The sequence below is a fragment of the Pteropus medius genome, unplaced genomic scaffold, assembly GCF_902729225.1.
Source record: "Pteropus medius unplaced genomic scaffold, Ma_sr-lr_union100, whole genome shotgun sequence".
Lineage (NCBI taxonomy): Eukaryota > Metazoa > Chordata > Mammalia > Chiroptera > Pteropodidae > Pteropus > Pteropus medius.
This window is the reverse complement of record NW_024340849.1, coordinates 36,012,793-36,031,371: the sequence shown is the minus strand read 5'-3', so window position 1 is coordinate 36,031,371 and position 18,579 is coordinate 36,012,793. Positions and strand designations below refer to the sequence as shown.

The following is an 18,579-nucleotide window of genomic DNA, read 5'->3' as shown; positions in this document are numbered from 1 at the left end:
TTACTATGAGAATATATTTCTATTCTTTCTAAAACTCCTCATTTGTTAACTCAGCTTCCCAAGCAACTTCACCCTCAAAATACCCATTTTTTAAAGGACATACATTTTTAAATTAAATATTAAGAGGCAAAAATTCTATTTCAAAATAAACAGATGTCAATATTTATATTCATTAGTAAAACATGATGTAAAATGGTGACTCAATGGTAAATGAGTGAAATAATGGTAAATTTGTAATGAAATGAGTCTCTCTCCTTTGTGATGGTTCTTAACCGGGTGATGGTAAAATAATACAATACATTTTCTCAATATAAATTATATAGTAATTTTTAGTGTCTCATTTGATCTATAGGGAAAAATATAAATTCTATAATAAACATACAAAAAATTCAGTAAGGTTTGTAACTTAAGAACAGGTGAGAATTGAATAGTAAATTCTGAATTTCTATGGTAAGCTCAATTTTACCACATTGGCATCTCTAGAATTACCACCTTCCTTAGAAAGGGCAAGAGAGATTAGTAACTAAATCTCAAGATACATGATCTAACCAAACATTTTTATGTCCTTTATAAAAGCTAAAGAGATTACGGAACATATTTGAGTAAGACATTTCTACATTTTATGGAGACATATTTCAAATCAAGACAAACTGACAAAATCCACAGTCTGCATAGTATCATAAATTAGAGAATTTCAATTGGCTGGGCAGAAGAGATGCAGAAGGGATGGAGAATCTCCTGAACACATTTTATAAACTACACCCCTTTCCCAACCACTCACGAGAATCTGATAAGAATCTCTAGAGAGAAATGTCCCCCTCTCTACATTTAATGTTCTGATTTGAGAATCCCTGACTAATGAGGTATTGTTACTAATGAGAACATGTTGAGAATATGTCATATCTTGCAGGTGTGCTAGAACAGAAAAAAAGGTTAAGAATCACTGAGTTACAGGTCACCATAGTGATATAAACTAAATTCTTAACCTGCCACTTAAACCTATAGCTTATTCCCCAAATTATAAGCAAACTCACTCATTTAATGTTTTTAACTTAACATGTAGGTACAGAAATAATCCTAAACAAGATTTTAAAAAATGATAAGGCATTCATTTCCAAAACAACACAATAAAACAAATCAAGACACTAGAGCATTCGTAAATTTTAGATTCAAGTTCTGTAAAGGCTAGCCAAGTTCCACCCTGATACACAAACTGAAAAGCAAATGAGTCAAGGCTTTTATTTCTATTCCATCCTAGGAGCCACACCACTTGATAGCATAATGAACAAACTGCTTTCAGTAAGGCCTGGGTTCAAATCCCATGCTACCACTTACCAACTACAAGCCCTTAGGCACACTAACCTGAGACTTGCTTTCCTCAAACACAAAAAGGAAGTAATATCTTAAAGGGTCATAAGTATAAAATAAAGTATTGAATGGACCCAATGAATAGCAGTCATTCTGTGTATGTTCTCTCTCCAAAGAAAGTCATATTTGAGAAGCCATAAAAGTAATATTCTATGGACAGCAAAACAGAATACTTAAAAGAATCCTAATTCTTAATACTTAAATTCTAATACTTAAAAGAATCACCTAGGATATTAGCAAAGTAGGACAAACAACCTTCCACTGAGGACAAGAAAAAAAGCTGGACGAAATATTTTTAAAATGTTTGAAGATATGAATGAGCAGACAAAGTAGTTAAAATTAAAATTATCAGGCCAAGATCCAGGAGAAGAAAAAAATCTGAAGAGATAGGCCCAAACGTGGCTGTGAGAATGTTAGCCAATCTGGAAAACCAGTAGAGAATTTCCCAAAACTGATCAAAGATATCAATCCACAAATTTCAGAAATCACAACAAGCATCAAGCAGGATAAAAAATAAATAAAAAAATAAAAAATCCAAACCTACAGATATCATAGTGAAACTGCAGATATCACAGTGAAACTTCACCTCTTTTTTAAAGCAGTCAAAGAAAATAGGTTACCTTCAAAATAGTAACACTCACACTGACAACTAAATTTTCAATATATAAATGCCAGAAAAACAACAGAATGATGAATTTAATGTGTTGACATACCAACCTAGAATCTGTCCCTGGCAAAAACATCCTTTAAGAATGATGGTGAGATAAAGGTATTTTCAAATCTCAAAAAAGAAAAAAAAGACCGAAAAAGAAAAACACAACAAATAAACCTAAAAGTACTTGTCACCGGCAAACCAGTGCCAAAAGGAAATATTAAAATATGTTCTTCAAAGAGGGAAAAAAAATGATCTCATAACAAAGGTTATAATGAAGGGAAAAATTAAAAAAATCAGAACGAGTAACAATGATGATAACTCTAATGAATACTAACTTAAAAAGGACAGTTGTGAGTCAACATCTAGAGATTTAAAATGTGTGACAACAACAGATACGTTATTGAGGAAATGAACGGAAATAAGTATCTGAAGATCCTTGAATTGTCTGGTGATGCATTTTGCAAACTGCACAGTAACCACCGAGAGAATAATAAGTATATAATTATAAGTATTTCTAAACTTGCAAAGAAAAAAATAAAAAGCAATTATAAAGACAAAAATAGAAAAAAGGAACATATAACATATGAGACAAAGTGCACTGTATGACAGTAAATTTAAACTCAGTGATTCATTATAAATGGATTTAACGTTCCAATTAAAAGATCAAGTTTGCTAGACTGCATTTTTTAAAAATCTACATGCTGTTCATAAGACTCATATCTCTAACACATGGAAATGAAAAGGTGGATATACCATACAAACACTAAAGAAAGCTGATTACACTAATATAAGTAGACATAGGGAAAAAAACATTATTAAAGATAAAAAGGGATTGTTTTATAATGACAAAAGTTACAAAAAACCAGAAAGCCATAACGTTTCTAAATATATGTGCATCTACTAACATGCCTCAAAATGTAGTAAGCAAAAACCTGAAAAAGTTACAAGGAAAAAGAGTCAATCCACAATTATACTAGGATGCTTTAAACATATATCTCTCAGTAACTGACAGGACAAACAAGACATCAGAAAGGTTGAAAAAAATATCAAACAAGATTAACACACTTGACCTAATAAACATATACAGGAGTCTGTACTCAGAAGCTAACTAATATACATTCTTTTTAAGTATACATGGAACATTTGTAAAGATTACCATATACTGTACCATAAAACAAATCTCAAAGAATTCCAAAGAAATGAAATCATGCAAAATGTTATCTAATGACATTGCAATTAAGAAAAAGAAAATGATACTTTCTACGTTTAGAAACAAAGAAATATATTTATCAACCCACGTATAAAGAAATAGCAATGGAAATTAGAAAATATTCAAAACTGAAAAAATATGAATATTCTACATACCTGAACTATGATTAAAGGGAAATGTCTACCCTTAAATGCATATATCAGTATGGAAGGATGATGTAGGCTTTCACCTCAAAACTCAGAAAAAGAACAGCAAAATACACCAAAAGAAAGTAAAAGGAAATAGTAACAAGATCAGAAATTAATCATAACCAAAAACATACAAAAGAGCAATGGTTCATAAAATGTGGTTCTCAAGACTCTTTTAAAGGGTCCAAAAGCTCAAAAATATTTCCATAACAATACTAAGATGATGTATGCCCTTTATGCTTTGTTGATTTTATAATGGTGGTGCAAAAGCAAAAAAGTAGATAACTGCTGGAACCTTAGCATGAGTCAAGGCACCAAACTCTACTATAAATTATATTATTGACTGCCACAGACTAGTAGTTAAAAAAAAGTCATTTCACTTAAGAATGTTTGTTGAAGCACTAAAATAAATTGTTGATTAAGTGCTCCATGTAAGTTAAATATTGTTTTACAAAATGAAAAAATTATAAGCATATGTTGCATATCAAAGTAAGATAAAACGCACACTGTGATTGAGTCGCTCGCTGAGCTAGGCACTGTTTTCATGGAATGCCCTTTTTACTTAAAAGAACGGTTGCTAGATAAACTATACTTACCCAGGTTTAGATATTTGGCAGACATTTTCTTAAAAATGAACACAGCGTGGAAAACAACTAACAGCATTTGATCATTTGTCAATGATCAAATTCAACTTTTCAAGCAAGAATTGAGAACTTGGAAAACTTACATCTACTGCCTTAAGTTTCACAGTATCCCAAAACTTAAAAGACTTTACTGATGAGACTGGTGGTGATTTCAACAAATGTGGTTTTGGGTATCATATAATGAAATATGTCAATATTTGGCAGATGTGCATAACTCAGTAAACTTATATTTTCTGAATGACCAAAACTTGATGTTACAAAAGTATGTATGAGTAAAAGACCCATCCGAAATGCAAGACAGACCAATGAACTTTATGTACCAGAGTAAGAAACATGTAATATGGTTTCAGATTTCCTACTGAAACTCACCTTTAAAAAAACACACTTGTTGAGATCCGCTGAACTATCAAGATTATCAAAAACAACCTGAAAAGGCTATTAAAACATTCTTCCCTTTCCCAACTTCATACCTATGTGACTGGATTTTACTCTACTTCAACTAAAATATATTATGCTGGATTGAATTCAGAAGTAGATATGAGAATACAGCTGTTTCCTATTAAGTAACACATTTAAAGGAAATTTGCAAAATTATTAATGTTATTTATATCCCACTAAATTTGTTCTAAAAGTTATATTTTTCTTTTAAAGAATGTTATTTATATTAACACGCAATGGGTTTATTATCGTTCATTTTAAATGAATAAATACCTTAAAATTTTTCTCAATTTTTAAATTAAAACGTTTAATTTAAAAACTAAGAAATTTACAAATAAATCAAATACATAGCCCATATAAAGCTATTTGGAGTCCTCAATAATTGTTAAGTGTAATGGGATTCTAAGAACAAAACTTTGAGAAATGCTGCAACTGAGAAAAAACAAAACCAAAAACTGATTCTTTGAAGACTTTTAAAAAATATGACAAACATGCAGAAAGAGTGAACAAAAAAAAAATTTTTAAAGAGAAGCACAAACTATGTTAAAAAGAGAAAAGTGTATCACCACAAATCCGGAAGACATTAGAAAAATAAGATTTCATGAACTTTATGCCAATAAATTTGAAAATTTAGATAAAATGCTAAAAAGCAAAATTTACCAAAATAGACAACTCATAAAACACAGAAATATATAAACTGTCACATAACTACTAAAGAAATTAAGTAAAAGCGTTCTCACAAAGGAAAATCCAGATCCAGATTGGCTTTTCGAAAGAATTATATCAATCATTTAAGAAAGAGCAGCTCTATTATGCAAATTCTTCCAGATAAAAAGTAGCAAAATTTCCAGCTCATTTTATGAAGCTAGCATAACCTCAAAATAAAAACCAGACACAGGCATTATAAGAAAGAAAAATTAAAGGTTAATTACTCATGAACAGAATAAAAATCTTAATCAAAATTTTAACAAACTGGTAAGTTTTTTTAAAAGATCATGACAAAAAAAATTTTAAAAAGGACCATGACCAAATAGGTCATGAAAAAGTAGGTTAATCATAAGAATGCAAGATTGATTGAGCATTAAAAAGTAAACTAATATAATTCACCACATTAACAGATTAAAAAAGAAAAATATGATCATGTCATTAGATGCCATAAAAGTATTTAATAAAATTTAACATCCATTCAAGATATAAACTCTTACTTAACACAAAAGAAACACAAGGGAACTTCCTTAATCTGATAAAAGATTACCTACAAAAAAACTACAGCAAACATCATACTTAATGGTCAAATAGTGAAAGCTTTCCCTTTGTGATCAGGAACAAGATAAGGATGTCCTCTATCACCACTTCTATTCAGGAATGTACTGGAGGTCCTAGCCAGAGAAGTAAGGCAAGAGAAAGAAATAAAAAGTGTAAGGATTGGCAAGAAAGAAACAAAACCTATTATCCACAAATGATATGTTCGTGAACACAGAAAACTGAAAGTATCTACAGAAAAAATTGTCAGAAATAAGAGCTGTGAAATAAGACTGTGAAATGCAAAATCAATTACATTTCCATATAAACAGCAATCACAGTTAGAAAACTTAAAAAAAACAAAGACTTCATTTAAAATTTCCTCAAAAAGTAAGAAGTACCTAGCAGTAAGTCCAATGAAAGATGCGCAAATCCTCTGCAGAGAAAATAAAATTTCACTGATGGATATTAAAGGACTAAATAAATTGAAATATAGGCAATGAACATAATTTGGAAGACTCAATATTATAAAAATGTCAATTCTCCCCAAATTGATAGAGTCAGGTAATCTCAATGAAAATTGTAGTAAGATTATGTTGGACATGTTGAAATTTAAGTGTATATGGAGAAGCAAAGCACCAATAGCCAAGATATTCTGGAAAAAAAAAAAAAAGGAATAAAGTTTTCTAATTTGCATCAAGATTATTTTATGACAACTGTGACAAGGCAGTGGAATTGATAAAAACAGACCAATGGAACAGAATAGAGAGATAAGACACAGACTCACACATATATGGACACCTGATATAGGATGTAAATGGCATGACAAAGTAAACATATTTTTGTTTTGTTTTTCCTATAGATAAAGTTGGGACAGAGAACTATCTATATGGAAATAAATGAAAGTGAACCTATGCCTCACGCTATTCACAAAAATAAATTCTACCTAGATGGTAACCAAGTTCATGGCAATAATCACATAAAGAATTATTTCAAATTAAAAACAAAATTTATTGATTATATATCTTTAGTGGGATATATCTTGAGGACAAGCATCTTATTAGTAGTAAACTTGGTATTGTTATATTGAAATTACTTTTTATACACAGTAGTATAGCAAATAAACAACTATAATAATGTCATTAAAGTACCAAGATTTTTAGAGTAAGACAGAAGAGATACTAATACATAAAATCAAAGCTATGTGAAAAACCTTTCCTGAAGGAAATATCACTAATCCAATATTTTATTGCTTTTTCTAAAAAATGCGTTTACTATTTCTGTCCACTGAAAATACCTAAGAAACAATGAAAACCCAGTAATAATGAATGCCCCAAACATCCAAATTATGGTCTCTAAATATCAGTTCTCACTGAAAAAGGACCGCTTGGAAAAATAGCTGGGGCAGAATCATTCTGAGGCAGAAAATATAATCGACCTGATATCTCCCCCAAATCCTGAAAGCAAGAAGCTATACAAGAATACTAGAATCATATCAGAAGGACACAGGAGCCAAATGAAGAGGCTCCCACTGACCAAAGATGAGATAATTCGTGTAGCAAAGAATAACCTCAATGGATTTAAACACATCAAAAATATAAAAATCTGTAAGTTTAGATTTTCCATTACTAAAAATGGAACAACCAAACATGTTCCTCCTGATGTGATTCAATAGGCAATACATAGCAACACCAATTAAATACTTTTATAAAACTAAATCTAACTCTAATCAAGTCTCTCCATCTAATTATCAGTTTAGAGGAAGTAAGAGATGAGATGGATAATCATGTTAAAGGACCATGAGGATACAATTAGCCAAACCCAGAATGTGAGAAATTCTGCAAAATATATGACCAAGTTTTTTCAACAAATAAATGGAGACTAGAAAAGATAAACTGATAAAGATTTAAAAAGAATCAAGATACATATCAACCAATGCAACATGTGGACCCTATTTGGCAAACATTCACTAAAACATTGGGGTTTTTTTAGATAATCAGTGAAAATTAGAAACAGCCAAGGTATTATAAGACATTAAGAAATTTTGGTTAAATTTGTTCCATGGGATAATGGTCTTTATCTGATAAAGATATATATTGAAGTATTTTTCTTTAAACTTATAAAATGTCTAGGATTTGTTTTGAACTACTACAGATTTATTCATAAATTATTTGTGTAATTACAGATTAAAATAAATAAATAGGTAGATTGAATGGGTATGTGGGTGAATGGATGAATGGATATAATTTCCTCAAGAAAGGAAAAAAATTCTAGATGAACTAATTCAAATTAAATATGAAAGCAAAACATTTAGATCATATAAGTGAACGAATACCTTCATGTTCTCAGAGGCGGTCAGGTTTTACTAAACAAATCTCAAAAATCACTAAACAAAAATGTATTACACCATATATAACTCTATAAAGATTGTCTACTTCACACTATTTTAAAAGTACTTACTGCTGGTAAAAGAGACTGCATATTTTGATTAGAGTCTGCTATTGTAGCAAGATAGACCAAGTTTGTATGCAACATCTGCTGATACCTATTAAAAAAAAACAAAGAACATTAAAAAATAATTTTCTTCCTGTTTAAATATGAATAGTATTCTAATCATTTCTCAAGTTTAATAAGATTTGTTACCTGAATATCAACAGCACTTCATTTTTTCCTAATTCTTCGCAAAATAATTCCAAATAATACATTCAAAGATAAACTCCGAGGTATGACCATGTGCTAGATATTGTTATAGTTAGGTTTATATACTTATATATTTCCTTTAATCCTCAAACCAACACTATTAGGTAAAACTTCTTGTTTTCTCCATTTTACAGATGAGGAAGCGGGTTTAGATAGGTTAGTAACTTGTACAGGATTACACAGCTTCATAAATGGAGTAACCGAGATATGTGCTGGTTCCCATATAGTACATATGCTTTTTAAAAAGAGTCTAGAATGAAGGAATTCAATGCAACCGATATGCTTATTACCTCCTCTCTGCCATTTTCATATTGCCAAAAACCTCAAACCCACGAACAGTCAACTTGCTCTGCTAAAATGTCAGAAAGGAGGTGGGAATCATTTTTTTCCTTCAAACTCTTGCAGTAGTGACCAACAATTTAAGCCTACTGTGCTTATACCTCTTGTCTATTAGGACTCAGCATATAGAGAGACGACAAATAGGTGTCTCCAATTACAACAAGAACAATAAACTATACATGTAAGTATGTCTATATATATACATGTATGTGTATGCATATATGCACACACACATATATATGTATACACATGCTAACACACAGAGATTCAGGAAATAATAGGATACCAACACCATGAAGGATTAACTTCAAAAAATAAAGCAGATTCTCATTATTGCAGTGAAGTGGTTAAACATGTTTATAGTGATCTTGCTTATGAATTAGTTTTGCTAAACCTCTCTTCATAATTTTAAAAATTAGCTAAGACAATACCAGATTAAAATTAGTAGTGGTCAAATTACTAGTGTATGTAAACCCTCAACACTTAAATCTTACATCAAACTGTTAGGCTATTTTAGAATTTCATTTACTAAGAAATATTAAATATAAATTAATAAAAATAAATCAAAAGAACTTTATTCAGCTAAATAAAGTCATCTAATATACATCCCAGATGAAGTAATTTTCTAAAACAAACACCATAAAAGGAACCCTAGTAAATTCTTTGCTGCATTGTTTTTCCTATTAGAAAAAGCTGGTTTTACTACTCTTTCTTTTTTTTTTTAAGGCACGGCAACCCTTGGTTGACCTCATAGATTGCAAGGACCTTGTCAGCTTACAATCTCTTATTTTTTATTTTTTACACCTACAGCACCAAGTACTAACCGGGCCAGACTCTGTTTAGCTTCTGAGATCAGACAGGATTGGACTTGTTATCTTTTCTTATCAGATAGAAACCTTAAAGTTTCCTCACTAATAAGCTTATGTTCTTTTGATTATGTTTTCCAGATTTTTTCAGGTATAACTGTTATACAAAGAACCATACATATTTACTGTGTACAATTTAATGAGTTTGGACATATATAAACACCCATGATAGCATTAGCACAAAGTAATAGACATCCAGCACTTTCCAGTTTCTGTTTTCTTTTGTTGTTGTTTTTTTAAAAAAAGTCTATGATCTTAATGCTCCTCCTCACATATCTACTATGTTGTTACTCAATCAGACTTGACATATTGTTTGTTACAGTGATCCTTTTATAAACAAGGACTAAGAATTATTATATTGTACTGAATTATACATAATGGTGTTGAAATTCTTCAAATAGCACTAACAGGAACCAGTAGCTAAAACTATTTCATTATTTCTATACAACAGCAGTCCCCAACCTTTGTGGCACCAGGGACAAACGCTCCTATGAGAATCTAATGCCTGATGATCTGAGGTGGAGCTGAGGCGGTGATGCTAGTAGCCCTGGGGAGCGGCTGCAGATACAGATGCAGCTTTGCTAGTTTGCCTGTCACTCACCTTCTGCTGTGCGGCCAGGTTCCTAACAGGCCATGGACCAGTACCAATCCACAGCCCAAGGATTCCTGCTATAGAGGTAGTGGAGAGAATTTAAGATACAGGGTTCTACGATCTTGCTGTTTTTTAAAACCAATCAGCCATTTTAACAAAAACATATAACCCATTTCAAAGTCTTCTAAGTTTTCCTTCTCTTCTTAGTATTAGTACGGTCGTACTATTCTATACTCAGATATAAGATTTGCCGACCACCCTATCAAAAATAAAAATACCAAACCTAATTAAGAGACTATGGCTTACTCATGACCCTTTAAGAAAAATTTTTAGTTATGCCAATTAATATTTAATAAGCCAATGTTAAAATATTATTAAATCTAATCTGCCCCACTCTTAAGGCCTAATTTGTAAAATAATGGGAGTCAGAGTGATGTCAAAGCCCTTTGCAGTTCTAAACATCTACAAATACAGCATTTTTTTGAGTACTTTAATTTTAAGCCATCTCCCCAAACATCTTAACTTTTTAAGTTTGAAACAATTTCAAACTTAGTTTCAAGAATATAAAAAAATGCCCAAATCTTTCTTCCACACTCCCCAATCATTAGCATTTTACCACATTTGTCTTATTCCATCATAAACACATATACTAACATACACATCCATGCAAGCACACACTTTTCTCCAAAATCATCTGAGTCGGTTACAGACATAATACCCCATTACTACTAATACTTCAATGTCAATATCCCCAAAATAAGGACATTCCCCTATATACCACCTGTACAACCATCAAAATGAAAAAATTAATATTGATATAGTATTACCACCTAGACCACAGAACCCATTCAAATTTCTCCAATTGTTCCAATAACCTCAAATCTCTTTACCTAATGTAAGGTAGTCAGTAAAAATAATCATTTTTAACTAGCCTTTTCTAACGTCAGTGGTTTTTATTTTGTGTAAAACGAAGTTATTTTTACAGCACAAGCTTATTCAAGGCTCAAAGATGAATATTCATGAAAATACTATATACCCATATTTTTATAAGTTTGTGTATATTGTATATGTCACCTAAAAATAAATAAGCAAATATTCTAGAAAAATCTGGCTTTAGCTGAGATTACTGAATTGATAATGAAAAGTAGATTCTTCTACAAATATTAAAGAAACATCTTCCTGAGAAACCTGTTTATTGTATAAATAGTATTACATTTGTCAATGAAAGTTAACTTTACTAATGTATTGATTTCTAAAATAGTCTACATTAATAAAATAAAATCAAGTCTATAAGCTAAGAGCAGATATAAAACAAATTCAACATTTTATGTTTGATGATTCCAAAACATCCATCATTATTAACCTATTAAATGAGAGGTAGTTCACTTCCCAAAGATTCCATTAAGAGCCACTATATCAACTACATTGAGTAATGTAAAATAACCACTATTAAATTTATTGATATAAATTAAAAAATGAATCCAGTCAGATTTCATTAAAAAAAAACTTTACCTAAAAGCTATAATGATTGTATTTATAAGACAAGAATACAATTTATAGAATAAAAGCTATCTCTTAACTAGGGATTTAAAACTATACTGCTTTATATTATGATGAATACAAACTTTTTGCTTGAGAACTGTTGAAAGCACACTCTGAAACAGTTGCATTCAACTTCAAATACAAAAAATAAAGGCTGATTTAAGCAAACATATAGATTTAGAAAATGCTCAAACCAAGAACCACAAAAGAGCATACATTTCCACATACATGTTACAATTTAAAGGGAAGTACATGTGAACTCCACAACTGATTCACTGACTTATATGAGTGTAATATATGAGGGTGTACATGCAGATAAGAACATAGAAAACAATATATACAAAGATGTCACCAGTGAAAAATGTTTGGATGGCGAGATTATAGTGTTCATTATCTCATTTTTACGTGTCTGTTTTCAAATTTTCTATATTCATATTCTGCTTCATAAAAAGAAACTAATTTTCAATTAAAAAAAGTTTCAGGCAAAGTGATCTCATCTTAAGGAATTAATTAAAATTGAACTATTAATTCTCAGATGGCTGTCATTTACTGACATTTCTCTTTATTTTCCTTTTACTTCTATGACATGAAAGAAAAACATTTATTAAGGCTGAGAGGAAAAATTGTCTCTTCAGTCACAAACTAATCCTGACAACTTGAGAAAAGAAAGAATAACTAAAGAATTCTAAGAATGAAGTGAAATCTATCAGAAAGCGCAGAATTTAAGATTCTATCTGAATCAATTTAAGCCCCATTTGTACCAAATATGTGAGAGAATGAAATCTATTTTAATATGCAGAAAATGGGGGAAATGATCATACATAGAAAAAAGTCTGAGAATATAAAGAATAAAACAGTATAAACTTCCGTTGACTCAAGTTGGAAAAGTTGCTTGTAGATCTGTGTATTTCCTACCTGTGCCAGGTACTGCTGGGTCCCTAATGAGCCAGTCCTATGCCACAAAACCACCTGGTTCTATCTAGGGGTTTAAAAGCTACAGGTGAAAATAATTTTAATCAGAACCTCTAAACTTTTACCATCATATAGGTGACTTGAGATAGTGATCTCTTTACCACTGATGAGTCTCTTTGGTCAAACTAACGAAGTTTTTTACAGTTAATTTAAACACTTAATTTTTTAAAAGAATATTTTCAAATATAAAGACTAAGATTCATCGAAGAAACAATATACATAAAAAAATGAAAATGGTCATATAAAATGAAAAATGTGCTATATGAAAATAAAATATCCTAGCACTCAGATCTGAGTTTCTAAATATCATTCTCCAAAAAAACAAAAAGAAAGAATGAACCAGGGCTTGAAGAAACAAGAGATTCCAAAATGAGGCAGGAAAAAGTGTAAGCCTAGAATGTTTTGTGGTGCAAGAAAATAAGAAAAGTCTCAAAAAATAATGGAGACATTACCAAAAAGCCAGCTTTAGGGGCTCCCAGTGGCCAACATCAGAGACAATTTGAGAAAGAAAATAACAGAGTAACAAATTATAACCTAGAGAATATAATAAGATCCCCTAAGTCCATTCAGATATAAATAAATGAATGAATAAATGGGGGCAAAGAATAGAAAATTTCTTTCCTATAGTAGGACTGCAAATAAATGTAGAAGGAATGGTGGATTTAGTTACCACTTGGCAACCACCATAGCAATAACTGTTTCAGTCAAGAACCATTTGGTGGATGCTAAAATCATATGTGAAGGTATAAGAAACAGCAAATGTGTATCTCGAGGCATCTCTCCAATAAGATACATAAGAATTATAAAGAAAAAAATAGTAACTTTACAGTAGAGAAATTGGCATGCACCATGTTAACTAAGTGACTGAAGTTATCAAATACTGGACAAATAGTGGGACAAATCATACGGCTACTTGATGATGCACTGAGAAAGACACAACATCACATCTGCAATACTTCTGCCAAAAGTGCATAATGGAAATCTAATTGAGGGGAAACACTAGTCAAGTACAAAATGAGAGACATTCCACAAAATAACCGCTCTGTACTCTTCAACAATGTCAACATCATGAAAGATAACAGAAAAAATGAAGATCAGTTCGAGATTAAATATACTCAACACACGACAACTAAATGCAATACCTGATATACTTGAGAACAGAGCAGTGAGATTAAAAGCAATTAAAAGACAGATGTGCCCCAAAATGATGGTGAGAATAAAATATTCTAAAACAGTGCTGTCCAAACAGTAACCACTAGACACAGTGAAATAAGACTAGTCCAAAACGATGTTATTATTAGAATAAGAGGCACGATGGATTTCAAAGACTTAGTATGAAACAAAAGAATGTAAACTATCTCATTAATATTTTATATCGATTACGTATTAAAGTGATATTACTTTGGAAATAAGTTAAAATATATTATTAAAATTAATTTCTCCTGTTTCTTTTTATTTGTTTAATGTATCTACTAGCAAATGTAAAACTATGTATGTGGCTCACAATATATTTCTACAGAATGATGCTGTCCTGATACAATATTCAACTTGTTCCACTCCATCAGATTCCACTAAGGGATCCTGTTTTCTTCAGACATATCATTTCAAATTAATAATTCTCTATTAGATATGAGCTTTGTTTTCTCAATCACATATATGGATGTAACTAAATTTCCTACGTATGTGAAGATCTAACTTTTCCGCAAATCAGACTATACAGAATTCAAAGTCATTATTTTATAATGCAGGATAGGAAGTATAAGGAAAAATTAATACACACTCCATCCCAGAGAATAAATTTTTCTTTTATAAAAATCAAGAAGTCATACAATAAAGTGCACACTAATGTACATAGTAGCATTATTCCTAATAGCAAAGAAGTGAAAACAACCCAAATGTCCATCACTGATGGATAAAGTGTGGCGTAGCTACAGAATGGAAGATTATTAGCAGTAAAAACAAAGTACTACTGATACATGCTTCAACATAGATAAATCTTGAAAATATGCAAAGTAAAAGAAGTCAGTCAAAAAAGACCACATTTTCTTTTGGGGATAATGAAAATGTTCTGAAATTGAAGTGATGGTAGTACAACTCTATGAATATCCCAAAATCCTTGAATTATACACTTTAAAATGGGTGAATTGTATAGTAGTGAATTATATCTAAATAAAGCTGTTATTAAAAAGTAAAAAGTTAACCGACACAAAAAATAAAAATAAATTAATATCAATCTTACTGAGAACACTCTGTGGTTTTTCCTTTATTCTGATAGTCCATTATACACTGAATAAGATGGTTATTTTCATCCAACATCTGAAATAAAATTAGAAAAGTTTATTATAAACCTAGTGTAACAAGTAAAATTTTTAAAAATCCTGCAGATTTCTAGAAACGTTTATACAGAAACTGAATCCACCGTCTTTTAAATCTTATTTTACACCTCTGGAATAATGTCATGTTTAATTAATTATTTTTAATAACTATTCCAATTATTCTCCGAGTTATTACCTATAGTCCTGAAGGAAAAATTTGGAGTTTCTTTTGTATTCAAACACTTGATTATCCCTGCTATATGTAATAGAAGCTTTAGTCTGTTAAGACCAAAAGTTGAATCTAAGTTGGTTGTGTATCATTCTAATGCTAATAGTAAAGAAAAATTGTCCTTATCCAGAATGAAGTAAATACATGAAAAACTTCAGCTCAAGAGGCTTGAGGAAACAGCTGGCTAGTTTTCAAGTTTTATACAGTATGGTTTTGTGATTCTTCAAGTACTGAATGCCAAATACAATAACTTCTATGTATGTATAATATTTATTGCAGACTTTATGAGTTTACCTTATAATTAACTTATTCCAAAAGTTTAAAAACAAAAACATCTATTTATCACATATCATCTGATAACAATTTAAAGCAATTCACCTAGGAAAAGTGGCATTGAGGAAAGAGTACTGATGTAGCAATTAAAAGGCCAGTTACTTTTAGTGCCAGCTTTGCTACCCTATGCAAACCACTTTAAGATTTCAGGGGCTCAGATTTATCTGTAAGATCAAGCCGCAGAAGTAGTTGTTCCTCCTGGTCCTGCCCCACCCTTCCAGGATTTAATGAAAGCATGAAGCAGAATACCATAATCATCCTATCTTAGTAATTTAGTTAGGTACCTTTATGTAAACATCAAGACAATAATAAAAGCCAGTTTTTGGACAGACAGTGTGAGTGGTGAACAAGCCTTAGTTTCTGAGTGCAACAGTTTTTCTAATTTGATGTGATTGCATATGAATCATAATCTTCACTTGCTGAAAAAAAGATTAACATGCACTTCCAGAAAGAGCAGTTATTTTTTAACTACTGGATGCCCAAAAATTTGTCCTTAAAATGCATTAGTCCGATGTAACGATTTCACAACACATCTTCTCAGTAGATTCCTCAGCCTAACAAACTTCATCGTTAGAATATCTGTCTCATATCTAAAATCAATCCCTCCCACTGTAGAATGAGGCGCTTAATTTGGAATCCATTTTCCCTTCTCATCTGAGGATGAAAGCTAATTGTTCAGCATCTCCTGAATTAATCACCCATGAGAAATATCTTGAGAGGCATGAAAAACCTTATAGAAAAAAAAAAACTCAGGATTTTTCTACAGCCAAAAAATAAAAAGTGAATCCCACACCCACTCCTCCACCTCCACCACAAATATGTTTTGCGGGTGTGTAGCTGGAGCAGTTTGTCAGGCTGCAGACTTAGCCCTATGCACTATATGAAAACACTGCATACTCAGGCACTGCCAGGCCGGTTTGTTCATAAAATAAGGCAAGTTAAGCAAATGTCAAATGCCACACTACAAAGAACCTGACGGTAAACAGAAGCTGGTTAACGTAATCTATTGGGCATTCAATAGTGCCCATGAGTAAGTACTTACAGTTGACTTCAATTTTCATCCCTGCTCCAGCGCATAAAACAAAACCGAAATATTTAAGGTAAACCGCGAAATTTAGCAAGTAACTTTTGAAAGTCTGAGTAAAATTCAGAATGCTGCATTCCTCGTAGGCAGCAAGGTGTGGAGGACAATAAAGAAGCTTTGTACTAACTGGTAGTAACAGCAAGGAGAGACATCATTGCCCTCTAAAAGGGACGCACTTTCCGTGTATTTATCACGACTTCTGCAATTAGTCACAATTATCAGACTGTCTCTACCACTATACTGTAAGCTCCACAAAGGCAGGGACCATAGCTCACCATTGTAGCCTCAGTCTGGACGCAGAGCTCAATGAATAATTACTGCAGAAGTAAATGGGTATGGGGTGAATCCGGGATGGAGAAGGGGACTCCAAGGGTAACCCCAAAATCCACAGGACTCTCGCTCTCTTGCCCTTCTGATTCTACTAAGGCCCCCTGCAGCGTTCCCCAAGTTCTCCTGCGAGCTCCTCAACTCTGCCGGAGTTTGCAGCGCAGCGGAAGGCGGCGAACCTGAGATCGGGTCTGCACCAAGCAGCCACAGCGCGCTGGGCGGGGCGACACCAAAGTAACTCCGGAGCGACGCGCGGGGCCGCGGAGGGCGCCGGCTCCGACAAACAGCCCTTCCTCGCGCTGTCGCCACCACCGGGCGCACGCGCCCCGCCGCCCCATCCCTAGAGAAATCCAGCGGCGGTTACTTGAGCTTTTGTGCCTAAAGGAAAAAGCCCCAACGCGCGAAGGACTTGATGAGGGAACTAGTTCGCCGTCTTCCGCCACCCACTCAGGCACAGCCCGCGGCTCAGGTCCCCACACACCACCGCCTCCCAGCAGGCCCGCCTCCGCCCCTGGCCCGACCGACTCTCGGCCCGGCCCCAAGGGTCTCTCCCGAAGGCGAAATGGGCCTGGCATCCCTGTCTCCGCGAGGTTTCACCTTCTGAATCGCGGCGGGAGTGATCTCCCCCTTGCCTCGCTGCCTCGGGGCCGCGAACGCCACAGACATGTTGCCGCCGTCACCACTATCAGCAAGTCCGGAGCGCTCCGGGTGAACAGCAAACTGGGGGAAAGACGCCGGCCTCTCGGGCTGAACCACCTCGGGAAAGCAGGGAGGGGGGATGCTCCAAGGCCGAACAAACAGCGGACCAGCCTGGCCTAAAGAAGGAACTCTGGCCCTACTCGTCCTCTTTTGGCATGTTATTTGAAAATCAGAGCCCCCGTGGAATTCCCTGTTCTAGGTCGACCTCTCGTCCCTCAGCCTCTCCTTTCTTGGCCCTACCCCCGTCCCTTTGTGCTAATGGTAAGGCCGCGCCCAGTCCTCCCTCCGCTTCAGCGATTCAGGAAATGGTCCCGCCGCCGCGGGAGAGGGAGAGGCTGGGGCAGCCCCTGTCACAGGAAATGCGAGAGGCCCGAGCCGGCCCGCCCCTTTCACGCGGGTGCAACTTGTGTCCCTCCCCGGCGCGCTAAGCGTCCCTTCAACTGCGTTTTGGAGCTCTGCTCTTGACCTAGGTCAGTTTATCCAACTTTATCCTTACCTCTTCTGAGAACTAGCCGCCCTGTGTCGTCCGCGCACACTAGAGAGGGGAGGAGGAAGGTCGGGACCTGGGAATCCGTGCAAAGCCCTAGAGCATCTACCGAGATGAGGCAGAGGTGGAAGGACTAGGTGAGCGTGGATTCGCTGGTTTAAATGGCTCGGCTACGCCCCAAATGCGCACTTCTGAGTCCATAGTTTCGCACGCACACCCAGTCGTCCCTAACAATTGGAAAGTGAGCCTAACCCAAAATCGGGAAACGAAGTCTGTGTTCAGTACTCAGGGGCAGTTGGCCAACTTGGCTAGAGAGCCAGATAAGAGGAGTTCGCCTCTTGGAACAAAT

At 33.8% G+C, this 18,579-nt stretch overlaps 1 protein-coding gene across 4 annotated transcripts in view; it reads right to left on the bottom strand.

Moving 5' to 3' along the window:
- The window catches only part of SS18 (SS18 subunit of BAF chromatin remodeling complex), a 68,428-nt gene extending 50,168 nt beyond the window's left edge, over positions 1–18,260 (bottom strand). Inside the window, exons 1-3 of one of the 4 annotated variants that reach the window (XM_039844061.1) lie at positions 18,240–18,260; positions 14,996–15,072; positions 8,206–8,290 (exon numbers count right to left, since the gene is read on the bottom strand). In XM_039844061.1, coding sequence (XP_039699995.1) covers positions 8,206–8,290; positions 14,996–15,072 — 162 coding nt within the window. In that variant the 5' untranslated portion in view covers positions 18,240–18,260. Of the gene's footprint in view, positions 1–8,205; positions 8,291–14,995; positions 15,073–17,641; positions 17,899–18,239 lie in introns of those variants that run through there. The other 3 variants (XM_039844053.1, XM_039844071.1, XM_039844063.1) reach the window with 3 other exon arrangements.
- Positions 18,261–18,579: the final 319 nt, after the last annotated feature.